Here is a 23,631-nt window from a genome sequence, read left to right as displayed (position 1 = left end):
GACTCCTTCTGGTCGAGCCGGCCAGAACTGCGCGAAGGTCAGAATAGCCTCCGAGACCATTGATTCGACCACTGCCTTCGTATGCTCAGCGTGCGTCCACGTTTGGCTTCGGCTGTTTCCACTTCAACGTGCCTTACGTGTGCTCGTACCTCCATGTTCTCACCCCTTGGACAGGGACTTGGAGCCGAAGCTCAATTCATGTTTGACGTACCCGGGTGATGGTTTGTCGACTTACGCTTAGTACAGATCTTACTTGCCATCGGTTTTGTGCGCCTCTCGGGCATATGGTGATAGTCGTAACCTGGTGCGTTAGCCGACCTTCGCTCCAGCCGACGTGCCCGAAAAAAGAAGAGCACAATTTCAGGATCTCTGTCGAAATCTGTCGAGACGGACTATGGCATCAGTAAGGCTGTGAATGTCAGTCTACCAGTTAGAAAACTACAAGCTTGTGAACTCTTAGACGGTCTCATCGCGGCTCAGGTGCGTCCATGGTGCGTTCCTTAACCTCGTAAAGCGATGACACGATATGTGACATCTTCGATACTCCCACCTCGAGATCAGAGCACTCATGCGATGGCGGCCAGTATGGGCTCGAACGGCTGTGAAGAATACCGAGAGGAAGTCTCATTGCGGCTCAGATACCATGCTGTGCCTTGATTGTTCAACAGGCGCGCTGCGGTGCATCATCGTGCCGCACTTCGTAGAGCTAAAATGACTGATAGCAGGAAGTCCAAGACTGGAGGTCCCACGCAGGGAGACGATTGCTGGTGTATGGTCATATTGCAACGTAACACATCCGCGATCCTTGAGCAGACTCACGTGGCGTGCCAACGCGCCTCCACCGGAGACGAGGACGTAAAGCTGCCATTCTTTGGTCAATGCGGTCATATCTCATCCAGGACCGCTTCCCTTGTACGGCATATGGTTTCTTGAATGACGTCGTAACGCTAGGTAAGAGGCCGATCTTACAGCTGACCATACAAATGATCACTCAGAGCTCAGCATGCGGTCGGACCATACTACAAAATAGGCTATGTGACACGCCTTCATCCTACACGCAGCCTCGTTCTACCGGACTTCCATGCCCGATTCCATCCTCCACGACAGAGGGCGGGCAGTCTGGCAAGCTAGGATAGGCCACCTTCTTGACTTCGTGCGTTTCAAGGTGGTTCCAAGCGGCATGAATGCTCCCATGCTCCGACTTCAAGCACGTATACGAAGTCGAAGGTCGTCGCTTGAGCTTGTTCACCGGATCGCTTCGATTCTCTTAGCGGCAGCAGCGTTTCTAGTGACGGTGCTATATCGGTTCACTTCTGCTCTCATCACGATAAACGCGATAAGGTGCAAATTTTCCTCAAGGGGCGCTTCGTCGATGCCGACTCGGAGTCGCCACTAGGTAAACTTGAAGGACATGATCAGAAACGCTCCCAGCCCAACTCTTCTGTATGCTTGACAAGACGACTTGTGGTTTCTGTCCGACCGTATGAACATTGGCACAGGTTTGAAGCACCACAGGTACCGTAACATCGTAATCGAATCCCTATGATGTGCCAACGTCAGTGCCGCGTCCGATCCTGGTTCGTTGACACCAGCACAGCCACCTGAACGTTGATTCCGGATCCGACTCGGACACGAGTATTACATCAGCAAATCAGCACATAGGAAGGCAATGCGAGGACAGGATTCGTCTGCAATGGTAGCATTCGTTAGATATGGCAAAGGGATGGTGAATTCTGGTGGGCCTTGCCGTATCTCCCTCAAAGTATGACCGGGGCTTACCTTACTTCACGTGGAGTCTGGCCATAGCGCACCGGCATCTGTTCGCATCTGTTCATCTGCTGTGAATTAGATATGCTATACCATTCTCGCAGTTAGAACGATAACAGAGATGGCCTTATTTTATTATTTCTTCTGCCAAGTACGTAGTATGTACAGGTTACAAGGTACTATCCCATGCACGAACTTGCAAATGTTGCACAGTAGTGCAAAACACAGTTTCCAGTACAACCTCCTGTCCGTTTGGCTTCATTTTCGGTACATGTGTATATGACATCTAATTATCACATTGTGCAAATTTTGGTGGCCAAGGGATGGGCGAAAGGGAGCACACTCGAGAAATGGTGTCTACCAGGCTCATGTGTAAGAGCGCTTCTGGTCCTTACTATGTAGATCTCTCTTGATGTATGCCTTCAAACCGTCCAAAAAATACAAAGATAAGCTGTAAGACAACCACAATACTGAAAAAGGTTGCCCGATTCTTGATTCAGTGGCGACGAGGAGTACAACTGTACGATACAGTAGAAGAGCGTGACAAAGGGAGCGATGAGGAGGTGACGGGTTCAGACTCTGGTAATAAGCGAGCAGAGGATGCACGCGGAGGTTGACTGACACAGCTCCTGATGCCGAGCGGAGCTCGACTTTGCCACTGTGACTGCACGTTACTGATGCTTTTGCATTACATTGCGAACTCGCGGGTTCGACGAGTTTTGCTCACCGGAAGCATGCCATACCTCCATCCCCTCACTCAAACCTTTTGAGATTTGGCAGCAAGGTAAATGAGACATATTCTCACCTGCTCAGAAATTTTGAATGCCCACGGGGCAAGAGAGCTTCATATAGGGGGGTGTAACATCCAAATCCTTTGCAAGTTCGTGCGTGGGATAGTATGCGGACATGGTCATCATAATGAATCACAACGCCACTGTCACACGCATTACACGAGGCCGCAAGCCGAGCTCGGATCTGGATGAGAACCCTATTATGACACAAACATCATGAGAGGTTGTCCGTGCCCCACAGCGGGAGATAACAGACCCGGGTGAGTAACAGATGGCTTAAAGACTTCCTATCTGTCTGTGAGCCCAGCCAGTGAGGCGACCGAAAACTCGGATGCCCACCTACCTTATAGGAGAAGAGTTCTAGTGGTTGACTTACCTATACCAAGTGAATACCGATGCATACATGCACGTCAATGACCTACTGTGACTTTCTTAGGCTAGCTACATAGAGAGAGGACTCGGAGGAGGGAAGAGGGAGATAGACATAGGCAAGATGAGAGTGGGAGGAAGATGAGTTGGGGCAATCCACGTCCTGGGACCAAGCTATTTATGCCGAGCAAGGACTCGGACATGTCATCGCGACCAAGTGGCGTCGGCATGTAAGCTGCAGGCGCCTTATTCGAGACAACATTGTAGGCCAGGAGACGGCGTGGCTGATGCCATGGCTTGCCAGGTTCCTTCTGGCAAGCAACAACCTGTTAGGACTTTGACATCCGATAAACGAGCGCCGGCCACTGCTTGCCGGGATTCGCCGGTATGGCCATGCTCGGCCATAGGATGCGCCTTTTGCTGATGTACTATCATGTCGGATGCGAGCGACGTCTCATACGTTCAGCATCCATTCCGACACACCGTCTATGATGTGAGATTGCAGGTTGTGTGGTGGTAGCCCCGATGTCGAGCTCAGCTCATCAAGCCTCTCCTGGCCTGAGTCGAGCCCAATGGGAAGAGCGAATTAGCGCAGCGACTCCGGTTAGAACCTCGAAAACAAATTTCCTCCCGATCGCGTGTCTATGCAATTAGCTGGCTACCTTAACGTTTGAGCTGAGGGTTTCAGCATCTAGATCATCCCTTACCTTATGCCCACTGATACTTTCTCTTCGATCTAGGCCGGCAATCCAATCCCTGTCCTTGCGATTCGGACTGCATTGCTTCTCGTTTCAAGAGACGGTGGCGACGCCTCGGTGATAACGGGGAGACATACTTCTCGGCGTTCGCGGTCCCGACGAATCGTGAGAATGGGGACCGCCTACTCCAAGGCGAGACCAGTGCTGGACCCCTCTACTCCTGGTACCTGAGGGACGTACTACAACCGTCGTACTTCCCTAACCTCTCGTGTCCATAGATAGCAATCGAAGCGCTCCCGGTCAATATATATCTCGCGTTTGCGTCGCTCGAGGTGAGAAGAACGGGACATTCACGGTAGTGCACTATGTGATCTCGTCGATCTAGCATCAGACCCAGCGACATCTCCGCCACGAAGCTGCAGACGGACTTTGTGCGATGCTTTGCAACCCATGGCTACGGCCATCGGCGGAATCCGAAGTTCCTGCCGCGAGGCTCTCAAACGCTTGACTAATAGCACGCAGCGCGCACCGACTCTCGGATCCAGTCATTGCAGTCTGGACTTTGTCAGTCCCCTTCTAGGCTTGCGTGCGGTCTCCCATCTCTGCTACAGCCCCCTCGGCGTAGCTTCTACTGAAACAGTACTATGTGCATGCAGTTCTCTTCCTGCCGCAGTCCCCTTCCGACGCCTGTCCATCCTGTCAGGTTCCACATTCCATGCCTGGCAGCCCGGAGATCGCAGCCCACGAAGACAGCATTGCGTCGCCTTTGGTAGCCCAGCAAGTTGGCTGTCCCCCGGAGCGTCTCCCGACGCCGGCATAGCCCTGCGGTGCACACTGAGCAACGTATCTCTTTGCACCACGTTCTGAGAGCATGCCAACGCATACGGGGTCAAGACAGTCGTGCAGACTGTGGATGTCCGCTGACTGAAGATAATAGTTTTTTCGCAAGCGGTTTTGAATCAGCGCTTCGCCCGTTCCCCACCAATGGGAAGCCCGTTTTAAACCGTTTACCAAAAGAGTCTAATGGCAGTCTTGTTCAATATGTGTGTCCCAGCTTGTGAGAGAGAACGAAATTGTCAGTTTTGAGAATTCCAGGTGACTGACGACTCCGGGATTTCGCAACGTAAAGGGGCAGGTAGCAAGATCGCATGGTTCACATACTAGCCTGTGCAAGACGACGCATCGAGTGTCGCCCTAAGTAGGCGGGACCGTTGGTAGAGTAGACTCACCTGTTTTTTGGTGTTTGAACCACCGAAGTGACCAGTAAACAATGTCTATGTCCTTGCGTCTGTATCAGATGACGCGCTCTAGTGGTAAGACCATGGTTTCGAAGGAGGTAGAGGCTATTTTTCTGATCGAATGGCACATCTGAAGCTGCTACTCTGGTAGAGTAAGTGGCGTTTCGCGTGGTTTAGAAAGGTACAGAACGGCAAAAACTGCAGATGAGCAGGTATGGAGCAATAGCAAGGATGTCGAGTGCACGTTAGCGTACCTGGGTGGGCACGTGGCTCGCTTGGCGAACTCAATCACAACATCGGACCCCGTCGTCTGCGCAATATTGCACCACTCCCTACGCTCTCTGAAGTCTCTTATCGCTTGGAGCTCAAAAAGTTAGGCCGGCGGCGATTTTCTCGGAGACATCCAAGAGACCACAAAAACCGCTCTTGACATAAGTCATGTTCTCGAGTCTCTTCTCCCACCGGATCCTCGCTTCGTACACAAGCGTCGGCCCCGAGCAACATGTCCGTCAAGGCGGAACTAACAGCCGCAAGCTATCCGTCTTCGGTGAAGTCGACCGCACTCGAAGAAGCACGGGTAGACCTCCATCATTACGATCCCGAACTGGTCAGGAGGACTTGGAGGAAGGTAGATTTGGCGATCATGCCTCTCGCGGTGCTCCTATACCTGGCTGCCTACATCGACAGGTGCGTTCCGATATATCCGCGTATGCCTATCTTCGCATGTTCAAATGTCCGTTGCTCTTGCAGAGCCAACATTGGAAATGCCAAAGTGCTTGGCTTGGCGACCTCGCTCAAGCTCACGAGTAGTCAGTACAACTGGGCGCTTTCCATTTTCTTCATCGGCTATGTCGTCTTCGAGACACCTTCGAACATCGTTCTGCGGAAAATTAGCCCCACATGGTACATCCCTACTCTGACTGTAAGTGTGTCTGTCTTTGCGTGGCAATTATCCGATGCGAACGAGACTTGGAAGGTGCTTTGGGGTTTGGTCTGTGCTCTGTTCGCCACGGTGAGGAATGCGGCAGGTCTCCTGGCCATCAGATTCTTCCTGGGCATGGCCGAGGCAGGTTTCCTGCCTGGTATCGTTTACTGGCGTAAGTAGTCACTGATGAGATCGTCTGCGTCTGTGTGCCCTCTAACCGAAATCTCACTAAACAGTCAGCTGCTGGTACCCGCGAACCGTCCTCGGAAGACGTTTCGCCATCCTGTACTCGAGCGTATCCCTCACCGGAGCGTTCGGAGGTCTTCTCGCGACCGCGATTCACGCTCTTGATGGCACTTATGGTATCGCCGGGTGGAAGTACGTACCCTGCGACTTGACGAACCGCGTCGCCACTGACGACCGCGCCCCAGGTGGATCTTCATCGTCGAAGGATGCATCACAGGCGGCTTCGGTCTCATCGCGTTCTTCGTCATGTCCGCATACCCTGAGACCGCGCACTTCCTGACCGAAGAGGAGAAGCGCGTCGTCCTGCTCGCGAACGAGGCGGACCGCGCCCAGAAGGCCGGGGAGCACTTCAGCGGCAGGCAGATCCGCTCCGCGTTCACCGACTGGCGCACCTGGCTATGGGGGCTCGTGTACATCACGATCTACATCCCCGTGTACAGCGTCATCCTGTCGCTGCCGTCGGTCGTGACCGGCCTGGGCTACAAGGGCACGCAGGCGACGCTCATGGCGTGCCCGCCGTACGGCCTGGGCTTCATCATCGTGCTGCTCGCGGGGTGGACGGCGGACCGGTACGGCAGGCTGTTCTACCACTACGTCGCCGCGATCGTCGTCGTCATCGTCGCGCTGATCGTGCTCATGACGGTCGAGAGCCTCGTCGTGCGCTATATCATGTTCTTCCTCGTCATGTTCATGTACGTCGACGCGTCTCCTTCGCATCCCCTTCGCGTGCTCTGCTGACCACGAGCGACCTCCAGGTTCATCCCCGTCTCGGTCTGCTGGACGTGGCTCGGCAGCAACGTCGCGAGTTCGAACAAGCGCGCCGCAGCCCTCGGCATTGTTTTCTCCCTCGGGAACATCGGCGGCACGGTCTCCGGGCAGATCTACCGCGCGGAGTGGGCGCCGCGGTACGTCCAAGGACACGCGATCAACATCGCGTGCTACGCGATCGCGCTCGTCGCAGGCACTGCACTGTGGTGGAGCTACAAGACGGACAACGAGAGCCGCGATCGCTCTGCGAACGAGACGGTGACACGGTCGAAGGAGCATGACCTACTAGGAGAGGACTTGGGCGACCTGGGTGATAGGTGCGTGTCTCGTCCCAATCGCTGGAAATCCATCCCGTACTGACCGCGAATCGGCCCGCACAGGCATCCGAGCTTCAGGTATTACCTGTAAAACGCGTTATGATCGCATGAAGTAGATATTGGGTGATATGGTACGTTGGAATCCGAGCATGATGACCCGGTCACGTACATTACGATTATACTAGAAGTTACTTGACAATGAACTACGCATTCCCCCTTGCGACGAAGCGTAACAGGCTGCGTAGCACGTAATCACGTAGTCGAGTGATGCCTCTCACCATCTCCACCCGCAGGCATTCACGTAGTGGTGTAACTGCGCGTCAATTGTATGTCATAGATGAAGCATCTTCAGGCATTGGTGCTAGGTGGCGAGGAGCTAGCCTCGAGGTTATGCACCATGCAGAGCCCTTGAGGAGACTTATTCCGTGCGCGCCGAACAGCGTGATGAAGAATATCATACTGAGTGTCGTTCACCAGACTCCGCGATTACATGCCTGCATACCAGAGTTGGAACCGTAGAAGTGAGCGCGCTCCTGTGTGCCTACGCAACCAGTTAAGCCCAATCGCAACCTCCCTGGAACTACGACGCCACTGAGAAGAACGTACATATGCGATACCAACTAGCAGAATTATATGGCGATCTACATCAATGATTGGTAACTATTCCCAGTCAGCCTGTGAGTCTGTCCAAGTACAAGTTCATGAGCGTCACCCATGCGTTAGAACCCCAGGCCAGCTGATCCCCTAAACGTCCAAAGTAGGGCTGATCGCGTTGCGCATAAGCGACGGTCGCCGAACGTGCGGTATCCCGTCCTCATTCAGCGTCATGATCGATGCTTGCGACCCACCCAGTCTCACCATCTGCAGGTCCTGGAGGGTCGTCTCCAAGATGATAATCTTATCCTCCCAATTTCCATCATGGTTCAGCCTCCCCTTCGCATGCTGGGTGACCTGCTCGAGCACGCCGACGAGCTCGTCCTCGAGTATGCCTGGGTAGCGCCGCTCCAGCGCTACGAGATGTGGGGGGATGCGCGAGATCGGGTAGAGCAGGCGGGGTTCGTTCTTCCAGAGCGGGGTCTCGAAGAACGTCTGGAGGTGAGAGAGGGTGTCGCGCAGGTGGTCGCGTATCCCCGGGACCGCGCTCTGAGTCTCCGGCGAGGCGAGCGCAGTGCGGAGGGTGGCGAGGCATATAACGAGGTCGCACCCGTCGAGGAATTGCTTGTAATTCCCGTCTGTGCGTGCGTTGCTCACGAAGGCTACGAGAGCACTGAGATCTATTGATAGTACGTGCTATCTCAGCTCATGATTGGCCTATGACCTAGGGCAGGGAGACATACCGTTACAACCAATAGCAGAGCACTGCTCCGCCAGCTCTGGGTTCCTCGACAGATGTTGGTAGAGAATCGCAAAGGCCTGCTTGCGCACAGTCGTGTCCTGGTCTCCTAGCAACCCAAACATAATTTCGCAGAAGTGGGGGTATATATGAGGCAACGTGCGGACGAGCAGAGGCTCCAGTGTATCCATAATGCGCCTGGCATGTTCGATCGAGACACCGGGTTCCGTCCGGGTCTTCCGAAGTGTATCAAGCGTGATATCCGCGAGTATCGCGAGCGATTCGGCCTTCGATCCTGCGCTTTGGGTCTCGAAATACGAGATCCCGTTTTCCATACGGTCTGCGCGGTGCGCCATGATGGTATAGTAGCACTCAACGGCAGGAATAGGGGCCATGTCGTTGAGACAAGGCTGGATGACGTTACGCAGGAAAGAGTCGTCCAAGAACGTGACGTCTGCGCCGACGAGGCAATGCTGATCCAGGAGTGGGCCTTGCTCCTCCACCAACAAACGTTCCCGTGCCTTCCAACTGTACGTATTGGGCTTGTTCGCGAAGCGCTTGAATCGTTGGACGAAGTTTCTCGCCATCCGAACGCGCAGTCGGCTTATCGTCCCGTCGGCATGTCGGGCGGCCCTAATTTTCGCGATGGAGTATAAGCGGCGGACAGCAAAGCGAATAGGCTTCTTCAGTGCTTGAATGACGACGAAGACGCCCCATGCCTGCGGAGATTGGTACGAGCAATCGGGGACGAATGTAGGTAGCAATGTAGTCAAAGCGAGGAAGAAGAGCAGACTCGAGATGAGTATTCCCGCAGCCTTAGTGACAGCGCCAGAGTTATCGAGCGGCGCGAGGAACAGAATGAGCCCAAGGAGAAAGAGAACGAGGGCGCCCTGAAGGAGGATGGGGATCAGCATCATGATGGCCTCGACACGCCACTTCTTCAACCCATCGTATCGAAATTGCCGTATACGAGCGACTTCGGGTGAAGCACTCGCCATGCCATATTTGTACTCGTTCATCCACTGTTTGACCAAGAGGCTGATCGATGCTGCCGCGAGACTGCAGATGAGGCTAGAGAACCAGAGCGCGTTGATGGCCAATGAAGATTTCGCCGTTCGAGGCGGAGTGGAACTGATGTCTTGGTGAGCAGCGTTGAAAGCGTTGGTAGCAAATGTAGTGATGTTCGAATTTGTGGGAGCCGCCTGTTGAACGAGAAGCGCCAGAAGCTGGTTCGTTGTGTCCGCTGACGAGTTTGAGTTGGGATTATTCCCCCCGAGCAGTTTGTATGCCTCGATGTTGAAGGCCGTCAAGATAGCAGAGAACAAACCCGCCTGCCCTCCCACAAGCATTCCTTATCACATTGAGCAACGAAAAGAACCAAGCGCTGACTCACGAAAACGAGGTGGGTGTCTATCTCTTCTTTCCATCCTTGAATCTTGTCTTCATCATACTCCTTCAAAGCGGCGGCACATTTCATCCATGCATCTGCAGCCAAAGCGCCACGAGTAGCGAGAGCATTGGCACTGGGTGACTCCGCCTCAACTTCCTGTATGCGGGAAAACATAAGAGACCTTCAAAACAATATGACAAGGGCCCAAACCTCTATGTCCACGACCACGTCCCCAAGCTTCGGTAGTGGCTGAGATCCAACAATGCGTCAACGACATGTCTCTCGACGACTGCCATTGAACAAGACTCACCTCTAACTCGTGTGACTGCCTTCTTTCTGGTTGAGACCGTGTCCAACGCGCCGAGCGCGTCCGCTGAGACTTTAGACTTTCCCTTCGTGACCTTGGTTGCATGGCTAACGCGGGAGGCGTGTTGACTTAACCAAACTCGAGTGTGTGGGACGAGACAATGTGGATGACCGGTGGAGAAGTGGGGATGCCCGTGAGGTGCTGCGACGACGTGAGGGCGTCCGGCCGTCCTGTCGAACAGATCTATAGTGCATCACTGTCCGGAAAGGCAAAGAATACTCGTTCACCGCGAGAAGGGGCCCGAGAGCCGTGATTGCGATGCGAATCGGTGCTGAGCTGATTTCTGCGCGCGCACTGCTGCTGTTGCAATGCCAGGTACGCAAGGTAGGTCGAACGTGCGTGATACAATTCGATACCCATTCTAAGCGCCGGTTGAGACTCACGCTTGCTGTTCTGAGTGATGTCTATGGAAAGGTCAGTTCTATAAGTACTTCATGCAATCGGACCAAGGATCAGGCCGACGTGTCATATGACTTGGCAGCTGCCGAGGCATTCGCGGGATTGAGGCGAGATACTCAACAGCTCAGATTCTGCTAAGTGAAGATGTTCTGGCTGTGGAGTGCAGCGTACCAGTGGTAGATACGCGCGGGTATAGAACTGATGCACAGTAGCTCTGAAACCACACAAGGGGATACAATAAGCATAACTGATGGATCATGACGAGGCGATATAGTTGGCTGTCCTGGATACTACGGTATGGCGTAGAACACGTCCGCCCTTCCTGATGGGAGAGCGCAGGTTGAGGCGTCAATCTCGAGACATGACAAGCATAGCGGACCGATGCAACATACTACCAACCTGTACCCTCGCTAATAGCCTCTTTGCCGTCCCGTATAACGATAGCGGTCTCTCTCCCTGCTCCTATCTCGACGCCTCCGCTCCGCTTCAGACAGCTGCCACTCTCTCGTGGGCGGTTCCCTCCATCGATCATGATCTCTGTCGCGACTCCGGTTCCTGTCGGCAGCAGTCCGCGTAGATCCGCGGAAATCATGCTGGCCTCTGTCTCTGCTCCGTTCGCGATCGCGATCGCGGCTCCTTTCTCTCCTGTCCCGGTCTCCATCCCTCGAGCGGTCTGAGGAGCGCCCACGGACATGGTCGGTCCGGGGAAGGATCGGAGACTGGGGAGGAGGCATGTGTGTGGCCTGAGCACTTGAAGACGTGTCCACGGCTGTCCGACGTGGTAGGATGGTGCTGGCGGACTGGCCTAACGCTCCCAGCATGGGCGGTGCAGATATTGAGGGAGGCGGCGGAGGCGCAGGCACTACAGGCGAGCCAATAGGCGTCGCTTGAGCACTCTTCATGTTGAGCTTCAACATCTGCTCGATCGCGCCTGTATCAATGTCTCCTAAGTCGGGATGTGGTTCCATCCACGAGATAGCGACATTGGCTGTCAACTGTCGCTTGCCAGATCGCGGCAGGCTTCGGGGTGTGGGAGTAGAATCCATCTGTTAGTTGGTGTGAGGAGCGCTACACTGTATGGTAAGTGACCACAGCTTTGGCGCACCTGTGCCGTATTCGACGCGTCGTCAATAGCCCTAACGCCACAATGCCAGTGAGCTGAACGCCCTGAAGGAAGCGGTGACAGACCGACTGACATGGCATTATCATCATTAGCATCCGGGGTTCTCAGCCGTGGAGGATCAATTTCCATCTTCACAGCGCTCATAGGTGGCTCTACAGCTTGCTTACCAGACCCTACTGCAGAAGTGGTTCCGATTTCTGCAACAGGCGCTTGCGCAAGGAGAGAGTCCGCAGCAGCAGACATTGCTGTCCTCGTTTTCCTGGAGGTGAAGTTGTTCATTGCCGTCGCGAATCCTCCTAGAGGAATAGAACTCTGAGAAGACGAAGGTCCATCTCGGGGCTGTGACACTGTGGAAGACCTGGTGGAGGCCTTTGGCGCTGCTTTCGAGGCGGCTTTGATCTTCGTGGCGACGGGCGCAGAAACTTTCCTTGCGGCGGTGGGCCTCGAAGCGGCCGCCTTCGGGACTACACTGCTAGATGTAGACGCCTGAGGCTCTGGCATCGAAGCTCTCCTCTTTGGACGGACGGCCTCGTAATCTGAGTCATCGCTAGAGGGTGGCTCCTGAACTCTGCGCCTCTTCTGCTTCTTCTTCTTGGGTGCTGGCTCAGGCGTATCTTCGTCAGTCTCTGCAGCTCGAGCAGGGGAGTCCATCGTCTTGATCGCGGTTGCAGCAGGAATATCGCCTTTTCCGTCGCTCGCGAGCTCGACGCCCTTAACGCCCTTGTCCAGGAATTGGAACATGGCCTTCGTGACCTTCGCATTCGCGCGGACGTCCGCGAACTGCTTGCGAACGTCCGCGCGCATCTGCCAGATGGCGCTCGACAGCTGCATGAGCGAATACGTCTTCTTGTAGAGGTAGATGAGGACGCCCGTCATCGTGAACTCCACGGGAGAGACGCGAGATGGTTTCTTGAACGCGGCGTTGTATTTCTTGTCCTTTACGAGCGTGATGAAGATCTGAAACGTCTCGAACACATCTTTGCGCGTCTTGTCGTCCACAAGTTTCGCGTTCGACAACCATTTCTCGAGCTTGGGGGATCCGGGAAACGTGATGTTTGGGTGGCTCTCGATGAGGCATATGATCGTTGCGAGACACTGGAAATCCCGGCCGCGATCATGACCCCAGTCCAGGTCTGAGCCAAATCCGTCCTCGCCTAGCACGATGGACTGTACTTCCCGAATCAGAGCCGGCCGTGGTCCGGGGATTGCCTGCAAGCGCTCTGAAAGTAGGGTAAGAAGCAATCTATGGTGAATGCGGAGTGCCAGCTTACCGGCTGTGGTCAAGGCCACCCCAAGTTGCACTCGCTGAAATGACAATGAATAAAACAATCTCAGGCACCCTAGTAGTCAGCCTAACCTGGAATATCTCCCGCTCTTGATCTTCGGTAAGGCCGTCATATTCAATGCAAGTAATTTGCTTGTTCGCAAACGTTTGGCGTAAAGGCTTCGAGATCAGGGCGCGTGATTCATTATCGATCTTCTTGTACCAGTATTTCTTGCCGTTGTCGCTGCACGCCAATTAGTCGGAGGCACAGTCGGCAGGCTGCCGCGCGCAATTGCACTCACATGTCCTTATCTGCAGCCGATGGTTAAGCAATGGTACAGTAATCATGACGACCAACACTCACGAGCAACCTATGCCATGTGCAGCAACGCCTTCAGAAAGAATCACTTGACCACGTTATCCAATTGTGGTCACCTACCTTCCCATCCATGAACCTGCCATTGAATCATAATCGTGAATAGTCCTGAGTTACAGATGTGCGCATTCACTCTTGAAGAAAGAAGAAGGGTGCATCTGTGTCTCCTGCTGTCTGGCTCCCTGCATTGGCGAGTGCGCTGGAGATGATTTCCAAGCAACAGGCAAGTATTGGGCACGATACGCAGCATGATATCGGTATAGAATGCTCATGCTGAGTACCCACGCCAAAGATGTTTCCGCCTCTTGGTAGCCGTATCACTCCAAGTGTTGCATCAGCTGAAACTTGGACGTGACCACCAAGGATGTTAACACCTGGTGCAACGACCCGGACCGCTGGACAAGCTCTCTGATCCTGCAGCAAGGATACTTTCCTGAGGTGGGTGGTAGGCGTAGTGAAGGTCTCCAATGGCGGCATGATGCGGAAAATGTCGGGGATACAGTGGCTGAAAGCAGATGGGATTGAAGCGCGAAACGGCCCCAGTTGAACGCGTCCCTAGGATGCCTCGGTTTGTTCGACACCGCCGTGATGTGTCGGTGAGCACGTATTATGAACCTCCCCTTGTCTTTGTGGGAAGCTACTGGCAAGAGCTGTGAGCACCTCCGCACTCTAAACCCGCAGGTACGCGAGGTCGTCGAGCAAATTGCATACATATCAAGCTCGCTCACTTGCCTCTGTCGCCCGAGCATATGTGACGCCAAGGACGATAGAGGAAAGCTCGCGGCCACACGTGGGCGCCAAAAGGTAAGGAAAGCTTACCGTTGGATAGAGGTCAGCCTTTGCTTTCCGTCGATACAGGTCCGGCGTTGTGTGCCGTCCTCGTTGTGAGTTACGGCTGCAACGAAGCTGGGTTTGGTGCTTTCGAAATCCGCAAACGGACTGTATACTCACCGAAAATAACAGGAGGTATGTAGAAATTTCTCAGGATTGAATCAATCAGACCCGACTGCTTAGCTTCCCCCCACACGATATCTGCAGGTAGACAGAATCAATTAAGCCATAGATGGCATGAAAAGTGCGCATATATGTACCTCGCTGGTACTCTGGATCAAGGTCGATGGTATTGTCGATTATCTGATCTAGTGAGAGATAAGACGTCAAACCCACAACATACTTGTGCCACTCCAAGCTAGTAGTACATACCGTACAAACTTTGTGCAGTATAGGTCGTTGTACGGTAAGGTTGCAAGGACTTCGTAACCTGCGTGGTCAAAATGGTTAGTTAAAACCGTGGGTTGATGCCGTAAAGGGCTGTAAAACGGATTGCCACTCACTTTGTATTCAGCTGTCTGTTTGGGCTTCTTTTTAGGCGCGGCGCGGGGGACATACTCGTCGTCAGACTCCGAGGAAAACTCGGTGAGACTGGATTCCCAATCAGACAGCATCTGTAAAGAAACAGAACGAGGGCAGAATCAGCGGCTCCAGGCGAGATGGTGGTGGTAGGGGGTCAAGATGGACTGTAAACGAACGTGAAACCGGCGCGGAGTACTAAATGAAGAGGCATTCTTTGTGCACCGTCCAGGTGAGGCACAGGATTAACGGGATTCAGGTCGGAGTTTACAAACACGTGCGGAGTTTGTACGACGCGTCGCGTCGCGCCACCAACGCGTCCAACGTCGTCCTCCACCGCGACCCCTGCGTCCAAGGCGTCCTCCCCTTCCTCACTCTCGGCATTCGGGAAGCAAGGCCGTCATGCACATCCTGGAGCTCATTTTAGACGGATTCAAGTCCTACCCTGTACGGACGCCCATCACAGGATGGGACCCTTCGTTCAACGCCATCACTGGTCTCAACGGCTCTGGCAAGTCCAACATCCTCGATGCAATATGTTTCGTTTTGGGTTTGACGAACATGTCATCGGTGAGTGACGAACCTCTTTCTATGACCTACGCGGTGGTCGGCGGGCATAGGTGATCCGGGGGAAGACTGGGACGGAAGGGGGACGCGGTGGTGGTAGGGCCTCGAAGGGCGAAGTACCAGAAACTGATCTTTTCGCCCCGCGTATGTGCCGTAGATGCGCGCACAAAACCAGCAGGACCTAATTTACAAGCGGGGCCAGGCGGGCGTCACCAAAGCTAGTGTTACCATCGTCTTCGACAACTCCGACCGCTCAACAAGTCCTGTCGGCTTCGAGGACCACGCGCAGATCACGGTCACCAGACAGGTGCGTTTTTCCTGAGTGACTTGTAGCTTCTGCTCCATATCCCGTCAACAGATTGCCATCCCAAATCTCTCGAAATACCTAGTCAATGGACACAAGTCGACGCAGCAGAATATCCAGACCCTCTTCCAGAGCGTACAGCTCAACATCAACAACCCAAACTTCCTCATCATGCAGGGTCGTATCACGAAGGTGCGTCGTGATCCTCTGACGTTCAGATACGACACGTTGTATGCGCGTATGCGCCTCGTCTGTGGGCGCCGAGTCCTCAGCAACGAGTGCGGTTCCGATGAATACAGAGGTATTGACTCGCTACGCGTGCGCAGGTCTTGAATATGCGTCCTGCTGAGATCCTCGGTATGGTCGAAGAAGCGGCCGGCACGCGCATGTTCGAGGAGAAGAAGGAGAAGGCGCTCCGCACTATCACGAAAAAGGATAAGAAAGTACAGGAGCTCACAGCCCTCCTCGAGGAGGAGATCAAGCCCAAGCTTGACAAGCTCCGTGAGGAAAAGCGGGCGTATCTCGCGTGGCAGAAGACGTGCACGGAACTCGAGCGCATCGGGCGGACACTCCGTGCATTCGAGTGGACAGACGCGACACAGCGCGCGGCCGCGAAGGACAAGGAGATCGAGCAGGCAAAAAGTGCGAAGGAGGTGCTAGAGAATGAGAAGACGCAGTTCAGTAAGGAAATAAAGGCGGCGGAGAAGAGCGTGGCGGAAGTGAACGCGCAGCGGGACCAAGAGTTGAAGAAGGGTGGGAAGTTCAAGCAGCTGGAGGAGAAGGTCAGTGAACTCGGGAAGACGGTTGCGAAGGTCAAGACGCAAGTAGAAATCAAGGAGAGCACCATCGCTGACGAAGAGGGGAAGATCGCGTCGTCAGAGAAAGAGCTGGAAGAGGTCAGTTGATACGTGCATTCTGTACCTCATACTTCGTGCTCATCATTCTGACAGCTTCGCGCGAGTGTGGAGAACAAGCGGAAGCAGGTTGAGCAGCTGAATGCGGCGCATGCTGAGGTCAAAGACAAGCAGGCGGCTCTTCAAGCGTCCCTGAACAGCTCCGAGGAGCTTCTACAAACCCTACTTACCGGTCTTTCTTCGAGCAACACCGGCAACACCGGCGGAGGGTACATGGGCATGATTGGTGAAGCACAAGCACGCCTCGCAGTCGCGCAGACAGATGAAAAGTCGGCCAGCAGCAATCTCGAACGCAGCGAGAGCGAGCTCAAGGACCTAGAAGCGCAGTGGAAGAAAGTGGAGCGAGAAGCGAGTGATGCTAAGCGGAACCTTGACGCCATGCGTGCGAACGTCGAAGGGTTCAAGCGGAAACTCGCTGAAACCGGATGGAGCGCCGAGAAGGAACATGAGCATGAGAGCAACCTCCGCGACGCGAAGAACGAGGTCAGGCGACTCAGCGAGGTGCGATATCTGTTGCCGCCTATGGCCTTGCAGTACTGAGCGCATTCATCAGGTCCGTGATGCCGTGAAGTCGCGCATGCGTAACTTGGACTTTGAATACACGTCGCCACATCAGAACTTCGATCGCGCGAAGGTCAAAGGTCTCGTTGCATCGCTGGTCGCTCTCGACAAAGTGAACTACAATGCTTCGACAGCCCTGGAGATTACCGCTGGCGGGCGGTTATACAACGTCGTCGTCGAAAGCGACGAGGTGGGCAAGCAGCTCCTCCAGAACGGCCGTCTCAAGAGGCGTGTCACCCTTATTCCCTTGAATAGGATCGAGAGCTTCCGCGTATCTCCCGCGGTGAGTACGCATCGCGTTCCCTGTGCTATTTGAAACTGCTCACGCGTACCATAGAAAATCCAAGCGGCCGAGCGGATCTCAGGGGGGAGGGCACGGTTAGCGCTGTCACTCATCGGCTATGCGGACGAGGTCGCAAACGCGATGTTCTACGTCTTCGGAGGCACATTCATCTGCGACGACGCCCAGACCGCGAAGCAGATTACGTTCTCGCGGGAGGTTGGCGTCAAGTCAGTCACCCTCGATGGCGATATCTACGACCCCTCGGGCACCCTCAGCGGGGGGTCCGCCCCGAGTGGCTCCGGCGTCTTGGTCCAGGTCCAGGAGTTGATCGAAGCGGAGGCCAGTCTTCAGCAGGCACGAGACGAGCTGGCGAAGCTGGAGCGCGAGGAACAGCGTTCGTGTGATGTGCGTGACAGGTGGCGGCATTTCGCGCGCGATTTGGGCCTGAAAGAGCACGAGCTTGAGCTTCTGCAGAAGCAAGTAGAAGCTAGCAACGCATCGCGGGTAAGTCGGTTATGCCTTGCCCTTGGAAGTTTGCTGAGTGTTGTTCCTACATCTGTCAGATCGGCGGTGAAGTCGAACACAAGAAGCAGGCTATCGCAGACTTGCAAGCGGCCATCCAGACTGCGCAGGCCAAACAGAAGGAGGCCAAGGCGGAGATCAAGAAGCTCGAGAAGGACATGGCTGACTTTAAGAATAACAAGGAGGGCAAGATCGACGAGTTGAAGGTCGGTCATGACCATCTCTTCGCACTCGCTGGCCTCTTATCATGCTTCTCATCGTAGAAAGAAGTTGGGAAGCATAAGTCTGATCTCCAGAAGCACACAGCACAAATGAAAATTCAGCAGAAGGAAGTCCAGACTGCTGGACTCGAGCTCGGCACGTCTTGACACTCGTTTACTTCCCGTTCGACTCGTTGACAATTGTCGTACAGAGCAATTGGAGAGCGACATCACTCTCTCAGTGGCTCAGATACAGGAGGCTCGCGACGCCGTGCAGAAGCTTCGCAAGGAGCTTGACAAACTGAAGGCCGATCTCAAGCACCATGAGGTACCTAGTCCGTCTCCACCATACCCCTATCGCAACTCACTGCTTCAAATAGGCCGCGGCAGCCAGCGCCGAGCAGAAACTTTCAGAAGAACGCGCGACCCTGAGCCGATATGACGAGGAGCTCAAGTCGCTCGAGCGCGTGATCAAGGAGAAGAAGGCAGCTATCGCAGACGCTGACCTTGAGATCGAGAAGCGTGCCCTTGAAGTTGAATCTTTGACCAGGGAGAAAGCCAGTCTTGTGAAAGCTGCGGCAGCGCTCGAGAAGCAGCACGACTGGATCGCAGAGGAGCAAGAGTAGGTCCTCTTCCTCACGATCGATGCACAGGAAGGGCGTTGAACTGATGTGAAAAATGTCTCGCAGGCAATTTGGAAAGCCGGGGACGCCGTATGACTTCAGGAAAGCCGATATCGGCCAACTCAGGGCCAGAGCCAATGAGTTGCAGTCGCAGCAAAACGGCATGAAGAGGAAGGTCAATGCGAAGTCCATCCATATGATCGACAGCACGGAGAAGAACGAGACCGAGATCAAGAAGAAGCTTGCGCAGGTCCTAACGGATCGGAATAACATGATGGAAACTATCGAGACTCTTGATCAGCACAAGCGTGACACTGTCGAGAAAGTCTGGACTAAAGTCAATGGGTGCGTATCTAGTCATCTAGTCCTCTAAATCCATCTCTTCTCGAAGGGTTTGCCATTGACGTTTGTTGCGTGTCAGTGACTTCGGCGCTATTTTCGCTGAGCTCCTCCCAGGGAACTTCGCAAAGCTCCAACCACCTGAAGGTCAAGATTTGATGCAGGGCCTAGAGGTTAAGGTCCGTCTGGGCCAGGTATGGAAGCAGAGCCTCACAGAGCTGAGCGGTGGTCAACGGTAAGTCTCCTGCGCACATCGTTTCTCTACGCCCACTCATATGCCTTGTCCTACGGCGCCGGCCCTCGTTCCCTAATGTCATCTCTCACGTCGACTTGAACGTTTCTGTTCCTGTTGCTGACCATCATCATCTCTGTTTCTCTCGTCATGGGCGCGCTCCTTCATCGCATTTGCACACCGCACAGTTCGCTTATCGCGCTCTCCTTGATAATGTCCCTCCTCCAATTCAAGCCTGCCCCGATGTACATCCTCGACGAGATCGACGCCGCCCTTGACCTCTCGCACACGCAACACATTGGCCAGCTCTTCCGCACGCGCTTTAAGGGGTCACAGTTCATCGTTGTGTCGCTCAAGGAGGGGCTCTTCACAAACGCGAACGTCCTCTTCCGCACGCGCTTCCGCGACGGCACGTCCATCGTCGAACGGACGGCGAACCGCTCGACATCAACGTTGTATACTCAGAACAGGGAACAAGAGGAAGAGAATTTGCCGCCGGCGGGACGGAAGGCAAGGTAGTTCCCTCCCTTCATTGACTGCCCTGTTCCTGCGCTGCTTTCGTCCGTGTGTTCCACCCCGTTGGTTATGGCGTGTCCCAGATAGCATTTGTATTGTCCATGCTGTACTAATGTATTGTAGAGCTATGATTATCTTCCCCAGTCTCACTGATTCCGGGCCTCGAGGCGCAGCTCCCCATAGGGAAAACGAGAGTGCACTGTTTCTCCTAAAGTTCCGGTTGTCGACGTCGTCGCCTCACAACACCTGCGTGGATCTACGCACTCACAGACACCATCACATAGATTATCCGCATCCAGACTGCCATAGGATACATACACTACACATTGTAAAACCGTCGCGAGGCCTGCCCTCTGCTCCAGAATCCCAAGCCTTTACTTCCATCGTACTTTGCGAAGCCGACGATGTCCCGATTCGAATACGGCAACGGGGCCGAAGGAGGATGCCGGGTCGGGGTCAGCCACTGGTTTGGGGGGTATGGGAAACGGGATGGGGCCGCTCTGATGAAGCAGATAATAGGTCTAGACTAGAGGGGCGCTACGGCGATGGCCTGGTGGAAAAGCGTCCAGAGGAGCATATGATAGCTGTGGTCCACGATCAGCGCCATGCGCCTGAACGTCAGCTGAGAGCGACAGGGTGTGTGTGCAGCGCCCGCTCCTTTCGCATGAAGCGGGTACCGATCGCTTGTCAGGCCGAGTGTAGATTGCGGGACGGAACATGCAGGGAGGTGAACCAGGTACGAGGGGTAGATCCGAGGCGGGGGAAGACTGAGAGAATGCATTGACGGGGGCATCCACGACGGCAGCGCGGGACGGCCAGTGGCTATTGTACGAGCAGCGTGATGGCCATAGCGACACATGCAAGCGCGACATAGGGCGACAGACGTTCCCCTGCAGCGAGGGTGCGAAGCAGGATTGTTGAGCCTACTGGCCGATTCAACGAAGATACGTGCACTCACCTATCCGTGCAGACATCCAGAACAGGCCCAGGAATCTGCGTATGAAGAAGCACGTGTCAGCATACCCGCGTTCCTTCTGTTTCAGCATGCCGAAGGTGCGGTGAAATGATTGCGACTAGCAGCATGATCCTAATGTATCGAGCCGTGTCCTCCAATCGGGAAAAAACCAATGGGCTTGAAGGCTGGACTCGCAAGAGCAGGAGTGTGCTGCAAGGCACGTCGCGGAAGACAAGGAGACATCTCGATGCGTCAGAGAATGTCACTCCGGTCCTCCGGATGGGACGCACCGAGGAGGTTCGGCTGAGATATTGGTCCGATCCTTTCCTCGATGTCCCCTGGCCGCTCTCCGTTGTGTCATAACCCAATGGACTTTCATGCAATACTTCAGGTGCAGGGACGTGAGATAGGATATGGACTCCGAGCAAGGTCGCAACGGAAAGAAGTGCAAAGACTGAGAGCTGTCGGAGCGAGCACGACGTACCCTTCCTTGTTCCGGTCAATCAGGCGAGGCGCGACAGCGCGCACATATGTGCACGTGCAGATCAGTAGCAGGATCACGAGCAGCAGCGATTGGAAGTTGAAGAGTGCAGACTAGATGATGACAAGTGCCGACCGAAGTACATGCGGATGGGATGGTCAGACGATATGGACGCGCGGTGTAGGGCGAAATATACTGACCATGGCGGGAATTGCCCACAAACGACAAGAGAAGTATTATCACGTACACACCCCCGCCTAAGCAGTGAACCTCCTACAAAAGTCTAGGTGTCGGCGTCGTCGTCGAGAGTCGAGACAGTACAAGCAGTAGCGGAAGACGAGGAGTGCGCTCATTGCGCTCATTGCGGACACGACATCGGCCACCGCGCTCTCGGACGGAGCGCCCGCCACGTGGTTTCCATCTTGCTAACTCGCGGCTTGCTCTCCGGTGCACGTTTCACCGGGCCCACTGTTGTAGGTCCAACCCAGATCGACAAATGGCGCTAGGATCTGCCCCGCAGTGAGCATGGTTATGTGGAATGATCGGTCTTGCGCCATACGCTGCAAGTAAATATATGGTCAGTACTCAATCGCAACACCTCATCAACGCCGACTCATCCTCAACTTCAACTTGAAGTTCACTGGCAGCTCCGAAACTACACGGACGCGGTAGTCAAGGTTCTTTCGGACCACGCAACGTTCGCCTACAGATTTTGACTCAAGAATTACAACAGTTTGCGCAATGTCCCTCGTGAATTGAATCGATGTTACACCGCCATGCTGGAAAATCCATTGGCGGCCACGCAACGCAAGTAAGTCGGGCCCGGTCGATTTCATGGCACTATCGACCTTCTCCGTCGTCATTCCCTCTACAAACACGCCACTTATATTCTACCAATTGCCCTAATGACCCCTGTACCTTGGCGGATACCGCACGCATGCTTCCTCGGACTCTGTCGGTACGTTCTCACCTGCCCGATCATTCCCTTGTCTGCGAAGAGGGCGTCTTCGGGGTCTACGAGGCGCACGATCGCAAATACGACGATGGATTGGGCATGCTGACGTGCCCCCAGACGATGTGACACTGGAGCCGTTCTAGCACGGACGGGAACGGCGCGACCTCCCGACGTTTCTCCCTCTACTGCCTCTTCGTACCTCCGTACTTCCGGGAGAACGTACAGTAGTTGCGGTGCTCTCTAGACGGCCTGAGCACTATCCACGAATAGTCCTGCTGCTTCCGGCCCGCTGCAAGCACACAAAGAGCGTTGAGATGCGGACAATTGGCCTAAAGGCGACATGGTTGCTGCGATGTCAGTGCAACTCGCTACCATGTTGCCGCTTATCCCTTGTGAACCCCGATAGCTCCCACATGTACAGGCACAAGAAGCTGGGAGCAAGGCAAGGGGTATGTATTACTTACTTGATGATTCCTTGTTTGGGCCAGTGGCAGCGTCCATACACCTTCATCCGCATTCAAGTTGTCTACAGTCAAACGAGCTCGAAGATTGCAACAGAGAAATTGTAAACGCACCTTGATTGGGGATGGTCGTGACGGCTAGCAGCGTACATATTCGTTCCCTATCGTCACGCCTTTCCGCACACCAGCAGTGCCGCAACTCGATCTTTCACAAGAACCGAGGCGGACGTCATCGCCGCAGCTTGTTTATGAAGGATAGAGACAACATCGTCGTTTGCGTACATTCTGTGAACAAGGGGTACGCTTGGTAGGCTCGGGTGTGTTCGTCTTATCCGAGGCATTTGGACATTACGGGGACCTGCTCAATTTGTGATTACATTTCCGAGCAGACGGTCGCCTACGATTAAAAGACCGCGACGCTCGAAAGCGACCTTCGTCCATGTGTTGCCTGACCGACCGAGCGTTGTTGTGCAACGACACTAGAGATATCCAAGGGTCGTCCTAGCTGCCGAATCACGCAGATAAGGACCTGGTCAGGACGCCAGGGGCATCTGTCGATCGCTCTACGACCCTCAAGCTAAACACTGATGCATCACTTCTATATGCTAGCCCATCACAGCAACTGAGAGTCCTCTCCCATCTCAACTGTCCAGCTAGCTGTGCTCGCAGGTCCTATGTTGCATACATGCTAAGATCAATGTTGCGGACTCACACGAAAATCAGGGCGTGCTTGTCACTGCTACATACCCACAATATGCAACGCGTGATGGGCGGGCCCTGGATTGGATAGAGGACGTCTCAGCAATCCCCCTCCTCGCCAGCGAGCGTATAGTAAGTGGACGACTTTCCATAAGGATTTACGGCTCTACGGACGTCCGTAGATTTCTAGGCGGGGTTTGAAACAGTCTGTGGATCTTGGGCGCTAAACAGGCGGCATGTTCTGCTCATCATCAGCACGTGACTGGAGTGGCTTATGTCATGTCTGTATTTGGCATGC

The 23,631-nt window shown here is 54.4% G+C and overlaps 6 protein-coding genes across 6 annotated transcripts; 3 read left to right on the top strand and 3 right to left on the bottom strand.

The window, feature by feature from the left end:
* Nucleotides 1-5,542: 5,542 nt before the first annotated feature.
* DICSQDRAFT_22581 (MFS general substrate transporter) lies at nucleotides 5,543-6,173 on the top strand (the record flags this gene model as incomplete). The annotated part of the gene is made up of 3 exons (XM_007366385.1): nucleotides 5,543-5,785; nucleotides 5,840-5,960; nucleotides 6,025-6,173. Coding segments are annotated over 3 exons (513 nt in total), but the record flags the coding sequence as incomplete, so codon positions are not given.
* A 65-nt stretch (nucleotides 6,174-6,238) lies between these two features.
* DICSQDRAFT_62083 (MFS general substrate transporter) lies at nucleotides 6,239-7,162 on the top strand (the record flags this gene model as incomplete). Its single annotated transcript, XM_007366384.1, has 2 exons — nucleotides 6,239-6,726; nucleotides 6,790-7,162. Coding segments are annotated over 2 exons (861 nt in total), but the record flags the coding sequence as incomplete, so codon positions are not given.
* A 2,255-nt stretch (nucleotides 7,163-9,417) lies between these two features.
* Nucleotides 9,418-9,938, bottom strand: DICSQDRAFT_38279 (uncharacterized protein; the record flags this gene model as incomplete). Its single annotated transcript, XM_007366383.1, has 2 exons — nucleotides 9,418-9,783; nucleotides 9,852-9,938. Coding segments are annotated over 2 exons (453 nt in total), but the record flags the coding sequence as incomplete, so codon positions are not given.
* A 913-nt stretch (nucleotides 9,939-10,851) lies between these two features.
* On the bottom strand, nucleotides 10,852-14,863 carry DICSQDRAFT_137155 (uncharacterized protein). The gene is made up of 13 exons (XM_007366382.1): nucleotides 14,706-14,863; nucleotides 14,575-14,632; nucleotides 14,463-14,510; nucleotides 14,323-14,403; nucleotides 14,191-14,266; nucleotides 13,435-13,450; nucleotides 13,379-13,385; nucleotides 13,298-13,307; nucleotides 13,089-13,239; nucleotides 13,003-13,036; nucleotides 11,805-12,951; nucleotides 11,714-11,744; nucleotides 10,852-11,654 (listed from the first exon to the last, which is right to left on the bottom strand). Exons 1-13 carry the CDS (start codon nucleotides 14,814-14,816, stop codon nucleotides 11,019-11,021), a joined length of 2,406 nt encoding a protein of 801 aa, XP_007366444.1. The 5' UTR covers nucleotides 14,817-14,863; the 3' UTR covers nucleotides 10,852-11,018.
* Nucleotides 14,864-15,123: 260 nt separating this feature from the next.
* On the top strand, nucleotides 15,124-19,918 carry DICSQDRAFT_161869 (condensin complex subunit SMC2; the record flags this gene model as incomplete). Its single annotated transcript, XM_007366381.1, has 14 exons — nucleotides 15,124-15,291; nucleotides 15,446-15,595; nucleotides 15,647-15,784; nucleotides 15,919-16,488; nucleotides 16,543-17,007; nucleotides 17,060-17,350; nucleotides 17,405-17,854; nucleotides 17,914-18,078; nucleotides 18,136-18,229; nucleotides 18,285-18,400; nucleotides 18,453-18,694; nucleotides 18,762-19,040; nucleotides 19,117-19,269; nucleotides 19,455-19,918. The coding sequence occupies 14 exons, from the start codon at nucleotides 15,124-15,126 to the stop codon at nucleotides 19,783-19,785; spliced, it is 3,612 nt and encodes a 1,203-aa protein (XP_007366443.1). The 3' UTR covers nucleotides 19,786-19,918.
* Nucleotides 19,919-20,222: 304 nt separating this feature from the next.
* Nucleotides 20,223-21,543, bottom strand: DICSQDRAFT_137152 (uncharacterized protein). The gene is made up of 4 exons (XM_007366380.1): nucleotides 21,419-21,543; nucleotides 21,222-21,331; nucleotides 20,741-20,775; nucleotides 20,223-20,672 (listed from the first exon to the last, which is right to left on the bottom strand). The coding sequence occupies exons 1-4, from the start codon at nucleotides 21,419-21,421 to the stop codon at nucleotides 20,605-20,607; spliced, it is 216 nt and encodes a 71-aa protein (XP_007366442.1). The 5' UTR covers nucleotides 21,422-21,543; the 3' UTR covers nucleotides 20,223-20,604.
* Between the last annotated feature and the right edge of the window lie 2,088 nt (nucleotides 21,544-23,631).

This window comes from Dichomitus squalens, assembly GCF_000275845.1.
Source record: "Dichomitus squalens LYAD-421 SS1 unplaced genomic scaffold DICSQscaffold_17, whole genome shotgun sequence".
Classification (NCBI taxonomy): domain Eukaryota; kingdom Fungi; phylum Basidiomycota; class Agaricomycetes; order Polyporales; family Polyporaceae; genus Dichomitus; species Dichomitus squalens.
This window is presented reverse-complemented; position numbering and strand designations above follow the sequence as displayed.

What these genes read in the sequence shown, in the direction of transcription:
- DICSQDRAFT_137155 (XM_007366382.1), bottom strand. Translation starts at nt 14,816, where the DNA reads ATGCTGTCTGATTGGGAATCCAGTCTCACCGAGTTTTCCTCGGAGTCT. An exon ending in GCTAATGATGATAATGCCAT is followed by an intron (nt 11,745 to 11,804) that starts GTCAGTCGGTCT and finishes TTGTGGCGTTAG; the next exon opens with GGCTATTGACGACGCGTCGA. An exon ending in ACGCGTCGAATACGGCACAG is followed by an intron (nt 11,655 to 11,713) that starts GTGCGCCAAAGC and finishes ACCAACTAACAG; the next exon opens with ATGGATTCTACTCCCACACC.
- DICSQDRAFT_137152 (XM_007366380.1), bottom strand. An exon ending in ATTGACCGGAACAAGGAAGG is followed by an intron (nt 20,776 to 21,221) that starts GTACGTCGTGCT and finishes CTTCATACGCAG; the next exon opens with ATTCCTGGGCCTGTTCTGGA. An exon ending in CTGGATGTCTGCACGGATAG is followed by an intron (nt 20,673 to 20,740) that starts GTGAGTGCACGT and finishes CCCTCGCTGCAG; the next exon opens with GGGAACGTCTGTCGCCCTAT.